Source organism: Vidua macroura, chromosome 3 (genome assembly GCF_024509145.1).
Source record: "Vidua macroura isolate BioBank_ID:100142 chromosome 3, ASM2450914v1, whole genome shotgun sequence".
NCBI classification, from domain to species: domain Eukaryota; kingdom Metazoa; phylum Chordata; class Aves; order Passeriformes; family Viduidae; genus Vidua; species Vidua macroura.
The window spans coordinates 65,892,277-65,907,660 of record NC_071573.1 but is presented as its reverse complement, the minus strand read 5'-3'; the positions used below and the strand labels follow the sequence as shown (position 1 = coordinate 65,907,660).

General features: G+C 38.5%; 1 protein-coding gene across 1 annotated transcript in view; it reads right to left on the bottom strand.

The window, feature by feature from the left end:
* The window catches only part of CEP85L (centrosomal protein 85 like), a 92,032-nt gene that overhangs the window by 52,792 nt on the left and 23,856 nt on the right, over window positions 1–15,384 (bottom strand). Inside the window, exon 3 of the mRNA XM_053973293.1 lies at window positions 10,800–11,566. Within this exon, the coding sequence (XP_053829268.1) occupies window positions 10,800–11,566 (767 nt within the window). The remainder of the gene's footprint in view (window positions 1–10,799; window positions 11,567–15,384) is intronic.

Genomic DNA, 15,384 nt, shown 5'->3' with positions numbered 1-15,384 from the left:
GTTGATCAAAAAATCTGTTACTATCCTCTTTATCACTAATTGTCAACTGAACCCAGAAATTAAAAAAAAAAACCTTTTGTACATAATACAATCTTCTTTGTAGACTTATACAAGCTTTAAAAATAATATCTACAGCATTTTTATTTAATAAAAGGACTGCTTGAAAAATATTAATGCATAAAATATATCCAATTGTTTAGAAAGAAGCATTCATTCTATTAGTTACTTATTAAAGTTATGTGAAAAGAAGCTAGTCATCACACAGCTTTCTAATTCTCTAAATCTCTACTTACTCTGTTTTGGTTTTCAAGAGTAATCACATACAGCACATAGCTTGGATTAAGGTCTTACTTCTCTGCTCCACTCCACCCAAGCCTAAATCTTTTTCCTAAGGTCATTTTACACACTAGTAGTGAATAAAGACAGATAAACAGGCAACAATCTGGTATTACTCTTCCTCCAAAAAAAAAAAAAAAAAATTACCAACTTCCATGACAATTTTATACTGGGAAGGAGCTGAGGAACTATAATATGGTGGTTTTAAAGATGTCTTTTCTCAGCCAGCTCCTCAGCAAAAAAATGATATAACAGTTGATTTAATAATTGAATAATTGATATTATTCTTTATGTGAAAACATGACCCATTTAAAAATTGAAACTTTGCTCTGACCAAGACTAGTCAGAAGGTGTTTTAGAATGCAGCAGATACTTGCATTTCTTTAATAACTGTTCTACATCAATTTAGCAGCAACTTCCCTTCCTGACAGAACTGAACCACTCATTGGACAGACAAGAGTAAAACAGCCTTAAACAAAATTATTCACAAGACATGCACAAAATGTTTGCCACCCCCCCCCCCCCCCCCGCACAAAAAATTTTAATATAAGTTTTGCTACAACTACACCAATGGCCAATGGTGTAACTAGGCCAGTGGTATCCTGGGATGCATTAGGAAGAGCATTCCCGGCAGGAAGGGAGATGATCCTGCCCCTCTACTCCACCCTAGTGAGGCTGGAGTCCTGTGTCCAGTTCTGGGCTCCTCAGTACAAGGGAGACATGGAGCTCCTGTAGCAGGTACAGCAGAGGATGACAAAGATCATTAAGGTACTGGAGCACTTCTGTTAAGAGGAAAGTCTGAGGGAGCTGGGCCTGCTCAGCCCCCAGAAGAAGTGACTGAGAAAGGGGACCTTATCAATGTCTGTCTGAAAGGGGTGCCAAGAGGATGGAGCCAGGCTCTGCTGCGTGGTGCCAAGCAACAGGACAAGAGGCAATGGGCAGAAACTGATGCAGAGGAAGTTCCATGTGGATGTGAGGAAGAACTTCTTTACTATGCAGGTGACTGTACACTGGAACAGGTTGCCCAGAGAGGCTGTGGAGTCTCCCTCATGGGAGATGTTCAGACACCAGCTGGAGGCAATCCTGTGCCATGTGCTCTAGGATGACCCTGCTTGAGCAGGAAGATGGAAGTCCCCTCCAACCTTATCCATTCTGGGATACACACAGAACAATAATCATAAAAAATGCACACACTTTTTAATGTATGCTGAAACATACTTTAACTATATCCTCTCTGCCAAAATTAGAGCAGAGTAATTGAACACATTCATTTAGAGAGTGTTCGTTCCCGTTTATATTTGGAAGCATATAAACACACTATAGATTACAGACCAGATACCTGTATTTGTATGGCTATTAATGAACAGTGCCTAGGAGAATACAGTTGGAAATTTTTTTGGTGAAATCCTGCACGATCCAGAGATGTCTTATTTAACAACAAATGTAATCCTTTTAGCTTTGACCTTCATGATAAAAAGTGGGGGAAAAAAAGAAGAAAAAAACAAACCAAAACCCAGAACATATTTATAAGGATTCTTTTAAAAACTGATGCTACCCTCAATAAGAACCCTGGTAATTTAAATTAACACATATTTACTGCAGTAATTCTAATTGATTGCTTTATAAGCTTTTTTTTTTTTTAAGGCAAAATTATGCCAGAAGTTACACCTTTGTATAAAATGTAAAACTATAAAACACTGCCCTCTTGTGATCTTCCCTAAAAATGTAGCTGATTATTAAAAGCAGGTTTTGGCAACTGTTGGCAGTATTGGGGTTGAGTGGGTTTATATGCTCCTTTCACTTATGTATATATATTTGTATAAATAAACCCCAATTGTTAAGTTATTAATGCTATCTTAAAATAAGTAATTGCGTATGTGCTATTAAAAGCACTAAGGACACATCCTCTGCCAGCTCAATCCAGACTGTTGGTAAAGCATTTGCAAGACTGCAATGGACCTTACAAAGCACACTGCCAGCTAAACACGACTGCAGTGCACGATGCCAAACCCTAGAAGGGTAGGAAATACTTCTATTAACAGACAGACATTTTACCCAGATAAGAAAGCTGCGGGCAGAGGGGTGTTTCAACCATAGAGGTATTTTAGAAGTAAATTTTCAACAGTCTGTTGCTGAAAGAGACCAAGTCTTGCGAACATTCATTCTTTTGAAAATTCAATAGGCCTGAGAAGTACCATACACACTAATAAATGAAGTGCCAAACTGTATAAGAAAATTCAAGTCCTTCCTCCAGCTATTAGTTTTTCAGAATTTCTTCAGTACTGGAATGAAAGTTATCAATAACCTTTATTTCATTTCATTTTATTTTTAAGGTATTTTGAGAAAAAAGGCTTGTAGGAGCATCCAGAATACTTTTCCAGAAAAAAAACCAAACAACTAGCTATTGTAAGCATACATTTTTTTCTTAAGTGGCAGAAACTAAAAACCAGAGAAAGAGCTGTGGACACAATGCAATTTATGTGAACCTACATGGCTTAGTACTGAAGGAGCAACCCTAAGCTACAATTAAGAGTCTGCTACAGGCACAAGAGGACAGACTGATGCACATTATGGATCTTGCCAACAACAGAGGTCTCAACCTGCTACTTAACTTTCTGCTCATTGTCTTGGTCCTAGTGCTTGCATTTATCCTTGTGAAGCTGATGTGAACCTCTGCAAGGCTCTGCTTCCTTCTCAGATTATGCCCTGTGGATTTTGCAATGATAATGTAGACACTTTAGACTACCTGAATATAAGTATGTGAAGACTGCAGAGGCTGAAATATCCAACAGATAAAGAGAAGGTGTTCACACCCCAAATTTATCAGAAAGCAGTCCTAAGGGCTGTGCACCTGCAACTGAAAGCACCTACAGCCCCGCTGAGTACCTGAAGAAAGCCAAGAATGCATTGGCACCTACTGTAGCTTCTCATTGATACAGCTGGTTGTTATTTAAAGACCTACAAATTATTTGCAGCATTCAAGGAACATAATGTCTGCAGAAAGGGGACAGCAGAAATCAAATTTTTAAAATGGGATTTCTGTAGAACATATACTTTATGGGAAATGACAGCAGGAAGGCAAACCAAAATGCCAGCTTTGAGTTGACAGCACACATCAAATTACCTGTGGAGAGAAAAGGACAGATGCTGTAAATGGAAACAAAAATATCCCTGAAAAGCAGCTTGCAGTAGCAGAGATGGGGATAAGTGAAGGTCAAATATGAAAACATTATTATTATTTAGACCTTTTTTTGACCACCTGTGGTTCACTGCAACATCATAAAAGCAAGAAGCCTTCTGTTATCCATCATGTCAAAAGCAGCAGCTGTCAAAACAACGGAAAAACAAAGGGCCATTACCCAAGGTTATCGTAACTCTGGCCAGGAAACCCTTAGCACCAGCACATACACCAGCAGCAGGCACAGCTGCACAAACCCAAGATGCATTACAGCCTCAGTAAGAGGATTTACCACTTATGCACAGGTCAAGTGAGCAGTATGGGAGCCTTCTGGCCATATTTGACAGACCACTTGCTACTTGCCAGTGCAATCATCAGTTCATAGCCTGTCCTCACCTCTCAGCATACAGAAAAAACTTCTTAAAGGACCTTCTTCTGTGGCTCTTTACAGGGTGATGTACTTTTCCCACAGGGTCCTGGGAAGGACACTGACCAACAAGAGCACACTTGTGTTAGAATGATTTTCCAGAAGGCAGAGCTAAAAACATGAGAAGTGCTGGGAAAGGAGCAGACCAGAAGCAGATTTTCATACATTACACTGGAGCCAAACAACTTTCTCTTAGCATCTCACTTTCCCAAGTGAAACAGAGGAACCAACCACAGGAACCACCAAGTGTGCACCAAATATATATATATATTATATAGTAAATTTATTGCCACAGATATGCATATTAACACACATGCAAAAGAGGCAGATGTTGTTTCATGGACGGGGGAAGCCCCAGCTCCAGCTTCCTATTGCCAACAGCACATCCCTGATTCAGCACATATACTGCTGAGTGCTAAGTGTATTAAAGAGCTGATCTATTTATGTTCACAGAACTTCCAAATGATCACTACTGTTATTCAGTTATCTGCAGGAGACTAATCTAAACTGGATCTATGAATAGACTTTTCACAGGAAAAGGCAGTATGCCCAGCAAACCCAAAAGCTTAAGCAAGTCCTGCCATTAGTAAGTATCCACACTCCACTATATGCTACCTGCTCCACAGCTTACAGAGCATTAGTGTGCTGGTTTATCTGGAATAAAGTTAATTTTCTTCATGGTATAGTAGTAAGCATGGGTCTATGGATTGGTATAAGTACAAAGTGTAGCTACTACTAAGGAAATTGCCTCTGCCCCAGCCAAACCAGCACTATGGCCTAGAGCAGCACACTAGTTAAAATGAAAGCTTTTTTCTCACTTGCTCTGAAATACGTGCAATAACCATTTGAAATTGCTTCTGCAAACTACATACCTGTATTTTTTGAAGCTGATAGTTACTGTAGTATGAATTCCAACCTGTTTGCATTTAAAGCAGAAAACTTTGCACAGCTACATCACAATAAGCAATTCATCATTTATTTTTATAATCTTGAAATATTCTGCTTTAAAAAAATCTGTAAATTTATATACCAGAGATATATGTGGTAATGGTTACATAGTTTTATATTACTTAGGAGAATTCCTGCTGATGCTTGACATAGATGGTTCAAAGCACACCAAAACCACCGAAAGAAACAGGAAACTCACTCTAGCCCAAAGCAGAATAAGAACAGTTTTCGGAACAAAATGGTATTTCACTGACATACTGCTTGGGACTATGCAAAGCTTAATGTCTATATGACCTTCTCTATATTCAGAAGTTTCCCTATCTTAGGGAAACCACTGTGACACCAGTTGGCCCTGACAAAACAATAACATCACATATTCCTTTTTCATAAATTGAGGAAGATGTGCCTGCTGCCAACAATGAGCATGTACTTCCAGATCAAAAATTACATACCAAAGAAGTCTGTGAGAAACTTTGCCGTCAGAGCGTGGAGAAACAATCCCCAGATACAATTCCAGTAGCCTCCTCTCAGCCAGCAATGAACATGACAGAATCCTCAACAAATGCTGAAATACAGTGCTGAAACTGAAACATGCATTCTCCAGAAATGACATATAAAGCTGGCAAAGTTAGCAGCTAACCAATGCCAAGGCTCTTTTTGCAATCAAGCACAGTCCAAGTTTGGTTTCCGATCATTTGCTAGCACTCCAGACTGAACCTACAAGCACCTTATAATGAATGGAATCCCATTTGCTGGGCTACCAACTTCACAGCAAAAGGAACAGATCATAAAATCTTAGTTATGGCTCACAGTAAAGGAGTTCACACTCTGCTAGATAAAAGTGATAATCTCTCATGTTAAAAAGTTTTCTATTCCTGAAAAGTTTCATCAAAATGTGATCTAGGAAAAATGCTGATATTAATAATTTTAATTTTCTGATCTGACAGGATTGTAAAAAAACCCTAGCTTTGAGTTGACATTTAAGAATAAAATTTTCTGTGGCAACAATGTCATCTGACAAATGTTATGACTTTTCTTTCAATTAAAGTTTTACAGCTTTGTTTACCAATCTTTAGATATTGCTTTCTTCCTTTTCTGCTTTGCAATGAAAATTGTTCTAATAACTCTAAACTTCTCATTGCATTAAAACTTAATTTCCAGCAACTTTTATATACATGGTATGATCAAGCCAGTGTTGTCCTCATTAAAAAAAAAAACAACTAAACCTGGTACATTAAAGGGAAAAGATGCACTTAAGTAATTTCCACTTATTATCTCTGCAATATTCTGACACAATTTAGCACACCATGAAGACATCACACATATGGTCTGTACAATGAAATAAAGACATTCATACTGTGATATTTAAAACACTGTACAAAGTTTATATGTAGATATGCAATCTTCTGAAGCTTTCCCTATTATTATATGATCTCCAACAATTTTAAATGCATGGTTTCATTTTAAATCTAATTTTTGGACTAGCACACAGCATGTACCTACATGCATTCAGAAAATAGGATATATAATACGATCAGACCTTAAGAAATGCCATTGCTTGAAAACTTAGAGCCTTTTAATTTAGATTTTATGGCCTCCAAGTTTAGTAAAAGCGAAATGCTGTGGTGTGTTATAAGCATATTTTTCTCTTAATATAGTCCTTATCACACATTTCCTTATTCAAAGATCAGCTGTATATTGAAAACAATTAAACAATTAAGTGTATAGTAAAATATAAATTCTGCATGGAAACTGTTTTCATTAAAGCAATATTTCTTTGTTTCAGTGCATAAACTGAACTCCATAAACTGAAGAACTGTTAAAATCAGTTCCTAGGAAATGTGTAGGAGAATGTTTATTTTCAAAAAGCATACATTAAATAACTTACATTAGCTAAGGAAATGAATTTTCAGATGCAACTCCATGATGTTACACAATAACCAAAGACCAGATTCTCCTTGCAGATTTATTTCTGAAATGTACAAACATCACACCCACAGCTGAAGGATGCACCTTCTCTAAGAGGCATTCTGTTGTTCCACAGCACGTTTTCTGCAGTTGCAAACCTGATCAGATCCTGAAGGACAATCACAATGTAGCTGTAGGTCTTCTGTCCAACACTCTGAGCTTCCCTTACAATGCACAGGAAATTTTATTTTATAACACATGGTTTGCAACTGGAATAGAAAAGCCACATGATAGGCATTACAATTTGGGGAGCAAAGTTATAAGAAAAAACACTGAGTTCAGTCAACTTCAGACTACTAAGGAAGCAAAGAATCTTAAGCTTGAAAGTAATTAACCTTAGAACAGCTTTTGAGGGGTGTTACATTATACTTTCTGTTAGTCTTTAGAATAAACAAATAGAAAGCTTGAAAAATCAACTCTGAATTAGTGTTTTCTATGGTTAACTGTCTATATTAGTCTGTGAGGACATAAAAACTTATTTGTAGTGTGTATTATTAAGTCCAACAGCTGTTCTTGAACCATCGGTCCTCAAAATCAACTCAGAAAATTGTTGCTGTCTATTCTTACTTAATTAGTGGTAGGCTGGTAGAAGGGAAGGCTACAGAGTTCAGATATCTTAAAGATGCACAAAGCTGCTCTAGATTAACAGTTAAAAGCAAAGTTTGTTGTATTCTCTGTTCATGGCAATAGTAGTTTTAAAGAAAAATAATGATAAACTGATTTTTTTCAGTCCTAGAAAATCCCCTACATTTCCACCAGGATATATATACGTATTAAAAGCAAAAAAAGCAAAAGTAATCCTCATTAAAAGGAAAAGAAAAATAAAGAAATATATATAGAGCTGTGGGTTTTGCCCTTTTTATAAATTATCAGCTTCCTCTTATGCCTTCTAATCTGTCTCTTAGATATATATTCCACTTGGGATTGCAGTTTTCTTGGTTTCTCAGAAATAATAAAATAGCAGTTCCCAGGTACATGTGATCTCTGAAAAAGGCTGCACCAGAACTATGCTGAGGTTTCTTTAAAAAACAGGTGTCAAGCCAGGAAGAATCATTCTCGTTTCTTCACTGCTTCTGGCATCTCTCCTCCTCACAGGTGTAACCTCTGTCAGAAAGACAGCAGGGCAGCGAGGGACAGCAGGGGATGGCTCTAAGAGCCCAAAGGCTCACCGCTTTTGCACATGCTTTAAAACAGATCCCATCTCAAAGGCCCAGCAATATGACTCCAGATCATGCTGATGGAAGTGCTTGCTAAGGCCATCAGGAATTTCCTCCAAAAAGATGTAAAAGTTACAGGTGGAAAAAAAAACCAAAACAGAAAAAAAAAAAAAAACAAAAAAAACCAACAAAAAAAACAAAACAAAACAAAACAAACCAACAAAACAAAACAACACAAAAGAAGAAAACAAAGAAACAAACAAACAAACCCAAACAAAACAAAAACAAAAAAAAAACAAAAAAAAAAACAAAAAAAAAAAACAAAAAAAAACCAAAACAAAACAAAAGGCAGTTTTAGGCAAACTGTCAAATCTCAAAAACCTTAAAAGGTGTAGCACTGTTTGTAAATCAAAGTCAAAGATAAATAATGCTTGTGTTCCCCCTGCTGGCTCTATCCTTCAAACACAGCTTGGTAGCAAAGTTTTTGAGTAACTGTAATAACACATACAGGGCTTCATCTGTTTCAAACATTTAACTTTGCCTTCATACTGCATTTGAACAAGATCAGAGGGAGAAAGCACTTCTGAGACATGAAGGACAAAAGCTGAGAGTTCTTTTGATCTAAAAAATAAATTTCTAAAACACCCATCCTAAACAAAGTGTTTTAAAGGCACATATAAGATGATGAAGGGACCTATGCGTAAATGAAGTAAATAAGTAAATAAAACTTGTTAGACACCATCTGGAGTACTGTATGCAGATCTGGTGTCCCCAGCATAAAGAAGAATGTAGAACTCTTGGAGCAAGTCCAAAGGAGGGCACAAAATTGGTAAGAGGACTGAAGCACTTCCCCTACAAAAACAGGCTGAGGAGGGCAGGGCTCTTCAGCCTGGAGAAGAGAAGGTTGAGTGGAAACCTCATAGCAATCATCCAGTATCTGAAGGGGGCCTACTGGAGTTCCTTCACAGAAACTGTAGTGATAGGATATGGAGTAATGGGTATAAACTGAAAAAGGGGAAATGTAAGGCGGAATATTAGGAAGAAATTCTTTACTGTGAGGGTGGTAAGACACAGAAACAGGTTGCTCAGCAAAGCTGCAGATGCTCCAACCCAGGCAATGTCCAAGGCCAGGCTGGATAAGGCTTTGAGCCACCTGGTCTACTGGGAGGTGTCCCTGCCCATGGCAGAGGGGGCTGGGACTAGATGATCTTTAAGGTCCCTTCCAACCCTTAATATTCTGTTATTCTGTACATTTAAATCCAAGAAGAGAACCACCAGGCACAGTAATCTGATCATAAATCTCACAGACAGCACCACTGGTGGCTGCAGCCAGCTACACATCTAAAGTGTTTGGGAAGACCTGAATGAATGGATAGACCAAGCTCCCTGATGGTACCCTGCTGTCGCTTCCCAAACCTTTCATGTGCTCCTCAATGACACCAGCAGGTGTCAACTGCCCAGAGTCCAGCTGGCAGTACCCTGGACCCAACCTCAGCACTGAGCCCATCTCTGTCAATTCAGTTCTGAGAGGATCCCATCAGCCTCGGCTCCCTACCTGGGGAATTTATCAGCATCAGAATCTTTGAAGAGCTTAGGGAAAAATGAGGGTTTCTGCAGCAATAAAGGTGGCTACCTCCAACAATGTCAGGTTTTTAGACAAAACCTTAGAGATTACTATTCGTTTGACCATATTAATTGGCTTCGATTTTCTTCAGTTAAAAAAAAAAAAAAAAAAACCAAAAAAAACCAACTCCATAAAAATGCAACACAGCAAAAACTCAAAACACCACCAAAAACCAAAACCAGATCATCATTAAGAGCAAAACTGGATGTTAAGAATCTCTAAACTTGTCATTCTTTCCATCAATATACAACAGAAGGAATAGCATAACTCTTTGTAAATTACTTCATGTACTTCAGTCTGAAGAAAACAGGAAATCTGAACACACTGCTAGATTATAATATCCTAGTCTAAACCTAAAAATTTCAGAGAAATTTATATATTGCAAACTGGGATTTTTTTGTCAAGCCAAGCCAAACTTACTACACAGGTAAACATGAGCATGTAGATTTTAAATACTGCCATCCTTCACAAACTGTATTTCCCCATTAGGGAAAGAGCTGGAAACAAAGACTGTGAATTGCAATGTTAGAAAGGGTTACCTACCTCTTAAGCACTATGTGCTTGATAACCTTGATATAAAAATATTTCAAGTATGACGCCTCAACCACACATACTATCGTATTTAAATAAACCAAATTTGTTGACTACTGTTAGTTGATTTTTATTAGTTAAAAAATAAGCAGTAATATCAAACTGAACTCCGTTTTTAAGTGCTAGGCATAAGGAGATTTAATATTCATTCACCTTTGCACTACACAAGTCATTCTTATTTTGCTGAATGCTTAAATGCAGCCTCTTTGTAATCCCATTCAGATAAAAATACTTTCACATTTCCCCCACTATACAGTTACTCTAAAACGACTAAAAAGGCTACTTGGTAAATCTCTTTCCGTGCCCAGCTTCACATGAAAATGTTAGTCCCATGCAGACAGGCACAATGAATCAGAGTAAAGTGTAGGCAGACAGCAGAAATAAAAGAAAACCCAACAAAAAATTAATATTGATAAACAAGCAGCAACAGCCCCAACCAAAGCTTAAAAAAACCACCACCTGGTTAGGAGGACCTGTTCCCTTTCCTGTTCCATTTAAAACCGCCTGTTATTCCTCAGGTATAACACAGGGTGCCACATGATGGCAGCAAACACCGAGCTCTGGCCTTACCTGCATAGGCTGGTCAGCTGCTACTCTGAAGTCTTCAAGCTGCTGCATGTGCCATGCAGGCACACCGCAGGGCTCCTCAGCAGGCCTGCAGTCCAGGGGGTTTGCCCGTAGCTGCTCCTTGAGCCACATCTGAGTCCTCACTGCCGGCTGTATGGGAGCTCCGCTCACAGCCTGCTGTCCCAGTGTCGCGTATCTCTGGCCGAAAGCTTCGCAGCCGCCTGCCGTCGGTTTGCTTTCAGGTAAGGCACTGTAGGTCAAGTCTAAGGCATGTCTCCTACTTGGGGAATCTGAAACAAAGTCGTCTTTGCTGCACGTTTCAAATTTGTATTTGCAGTCCAGTAGAGAAGATCGTTTTTTCCCCATTTCTTTGTCCTCAATTTTTAGCAACTCCATGCTGTCACACAAACAACTTGGCCCATTTGTCCTCAATTGAGGTGGCACAGCTTTGTCTGTACCAGCCCTGTATTCCACTGAATGACTACTTCCATCTTGGCTGAAATTATTTGGTGAGCTGAGTTTAGACAAGGAGGACCATTTTCTTACAGGTCTCGCATCTTTCATGTCAAGAGAATTGTCCAGGGCTCCCTGATTTCTGCCTCCTCCTGACCGTACAAAGCTTGTACTCCATTTTGAGCCATCAGACTTGAAAGCTTCCCTGTGTTTGGAAAGTGAAGAGCTGGCACTAGACAGCATCACATGGGAAGTGGGAATAGAAACCAGTGATCGGCTGGGCTTAAATGATGATGTACCACTTGAAGTTGAATGATCTGTGAAGAGAAATTTATCACGTAAATAAGTGCAACACAGAGCTCATTAACATTAGTTCAGATTGGACAAAATATCAAATTCAAGGTGAAATGCAAAATTAGAAGGAAAGGGGTTTCTTGACAAAATCGGGCCTTCTAGATCACTCTAAACCATGAGAATGGAAACTAATTAAAGTGGGAGATTTTCAAGTTTATTTTGCTCAGGTGTCATGATTACAAAAAGAAAAGTGCACTAAGCATTGGCAACAGCAGCTTTAGATAAAATTCCCAGCCTGTGAGCCAAAGAAACCATTGCCAGCTTTAAGGTGGCAGGATGGATTTCTTCCCCACTCCACATATACTAGGGAGCTTCTATACCATGAAGAGTGGTGGTGTTCAGGAGCCCCAAGACTGGTTCTTCTTCCATCACCCCTCTTCTCATTTTTTGAAGGCAGAACAATTCAATAAATGCACTTTGTAAAATGGCAGTGCTGTAGACAAGTCACTTGGACAGAGTTATTCATCCATTCTGGATCTCACCAATTTCCAAGTATGCTTCCTGTGTTGTGTTTGGCTGGGAAAGATTTCATTTCTTCCACAGTACCTGGTATGGGGCTATGTTTTGGATTTGTTCTGGAGACTCTGTTGGTGATGTCAGGATATTTTAATGCTTGCTAAACAGTCCTTACACATAGTCAAGGCCTTTCCTGCTTCTCACCCCACCAGTGAGGAGGCTGGTGGTGCACAAGGAGCTGTGAGGGGACACAGCTGGAAGAGCTGACCCCAACTGGCCAAATGGATATTCTGTATCCTATGGCACTATGCCCAGCAATAAAACTAGTGAGAAGGCTGGTTTGGGGGGCTGCTACTGAGGCAACAGTCAGCTGGTGGTGACCAATTGTTTTCATTTGCAGCATTTCTTGGTTCTTATTTCTAGCTACTTTTCTCACAGTGTTTTTCTTCAGGAAAAGACTCTCAGGGAAAGCAGGGATGGGAATGCACAGAAGAAAGAAATGCACCTCCTCTTGTTCAGGTAATTCCTTAGCTTGAGGCTGCTGGCTTTATAACATTCAAGAAAACTAACCTTTTACTGAACCTTACCTAGAAGCTGAATCTGACACAGCACAAAGTCAGTCCAGCAAAGGCAGCAGTCCCAGGCCTTTTTATATCCAAAGAAAATAAGACTAAATAAGAGTGTATTAGGATTCAAAAATAACTGACCTATGTTTTAGGCTATGCAGATTTCTAGGAGTAGAAATGTTACATCTGCAAGAGAAAGGTAAAAAAAATCCTGCATACATGTATCTGTAAAACTTAATATAGTAAAAAATATATAATAGTATTTAATATAGCATCTTCCATCTAAAATACTGACTTACTGTTACTCACACATGGTTTTCAAAATAAAATTAAAATCAATAATAATTAAAAATACATTATCTCCTTAGATTATTAGATTAAATGACTTATTAATATGTGGTAGATTTTTATTTTTCCTTCTCCTAAATTTAATTAAATTGAAAATTAATTAATTTTGAGTTAAGATTTAAATTTCTTTGCTTCACTTCCAATTCTAAACTCTTCAAGCAGATTTGAACTTGGAATGCCACTTATATCCAAGTACAGCTGATGGATGTCTCCAATAATTTGTCTCAAAGAGGAACACAGTAATTTTGGCTTCAAGTTGTCCTAATTAGTCTTCCCATTAACGCTCACTGAAACATATGAGAAAATTCACACTTTTTCTTAGAGCATATTGCTCAAGTCTGCCTTGCCTGTAGGCTCAGCTGGAAAGAGAACCAGTCTGCCTTTGGAAACATCTTACAACACAAAAAGCAGGAAATTAGTAGATTTCATTGAAAATAGGAGAGATTACAGAAAGCATCATGAAAGTTAAGAGACATTATTTCTTCTGTAGACACAGGAATAAGCTCCATCTGGCCAAATCTTGCCAAAGACAACTTTATCCAAGCAGCAGGTTTTTCCCTTGCAGACAGGCGGGGGTACGCAAATGCCAGTTCAGAACTGAAAGTGCTCTCTCCTTGGGATTACTTGGGGTTTACTTCTTGGATCTGGTATTTATTTGAAGATTACAAACACTCTCAAACATGGCTTGTGTGTCTCCAGAGTCTTTCAAAGCTTAAAACTGCTCTCTTTAATGAAAGCCAAAAGAGACACGAGGATAAAAAAAGTAGCTAGATGCTACTGGTTTTCCTTTCATTAGAAAAAGATTATATGACAATTTTTTCTTTTCATTTATCCTAATAACTTTTTCCCACCACAAAACTCCCTGGAGTACTTTTCTAATAAGGCATGACATTTTAATACCTGATCCAGAACTTCCAAAGCCACATAAATAAGAGAATTGAAAGAACGCTATTTTAAAAACACATTACAAGACTTCTACCATATAATAACAGCAGATGGAATAAAAAAAATGAGGAACATTTCATATGGCTTTCTTACCATCTTGTGTTACACTTCTGAAATATTTAATTAATCCTTATCTGGCATAGAAAATGATGTAATAGAACCAATTTTGGTCTTAATAAAAATTAATCACAGAGAGCGCAGCAGGCACTTTCTTCTGAAAGGGGGGTAGAAGAAAGAAACTCTTCAATATAAAGTTAATGAACACCTCTTACTCATTTGAATTTTCCTGTGCTATGCTTTTTAAATTACTGGAAGAAAAACCTCTGAAGTAATTTCTCAGGCCAGACACATTACCCTCATGTAGCTACTTAAAATCCTTATCTGTTGCCCGAAAGTCAATCAAAACACATGAGTCAGAAAAGGTTCACTGTAACCCTCAATAACTTCTGAAGCTGCAAAATGATACCAGTGCTATGAGAATTCCCATGTAAGATACACCTCTGACAAATTCTTCACTATTCCAGGTAAGATATTATCAAACAATAGCAGAATAATCAACTACTGCAGTTACTCAATATTAATCAAAATCAAAATGTATTTGATACAGGTGTTTATGGGATGCATGTGTATTTAACGCCACTGAAAAGCAGTGAACTTTCCTTGTGTGAAGGACTTTGAAATTTGATATTTTATCCAGGGTATAATTAGAATGCCCCGATCATGGAGAAAAACACTACTAATAAAAACAGTTGACCTTCTCTTCCTGTCCTCCCTTCCCACCCACCCCCCAAAATACTGACATAGTTTACCCTAACCCAGGCAAATAAACTGAACTGTTCTTATTCTATACTACCTGAGCAAAAGATAAACAGGGGAAGTCAAGCCTCCATTATACAAATTGAAGGTCTTGATTCTGGCTGCAGTTTAGTGAACTAAAGCTCTGGCATTCATTATAGGACCTCAGTTCCTCTGAACTGTTCTGTACCTCTTAACTGCATGGTCCCCAGCAACAGGCTACAAACAATTCCAGCATCCAGCATAGGATTGAAGGAGCCGTGGGTCTTCCATCTACCATGCAAACATGTGAGTGCTTCCCATAATCTCCAAAACAGCTGTTTTCAACGACAGAAGTATCTAACTCTCCTGGGAGCTGGTTGAAAGACAAAGACATTGGGATGATGTGCCATGACAGTAGTATTGACGCTACACGTGCATTCCTCCCTGCCTATCTACTCACAAACTGGACAGGCCTTAATGCAACAGAGCTAATCTGATGAGCCACATGAGACATTTCAAAGTGGCCAGGCAGGAGGCCAGTTCCTGTAAAAAGTCCTAAGCAGACTGACTCATCATCCTCTGGAAGCAAAAGCATGCCTTTCCAGGGTGCAGCAGCACTCACAGGAATGGTTTGGGCTTAGTTGGTTTGCTGGGTTTTTGGTTTTTTTGTACTGTCTAGAATTCTTCAT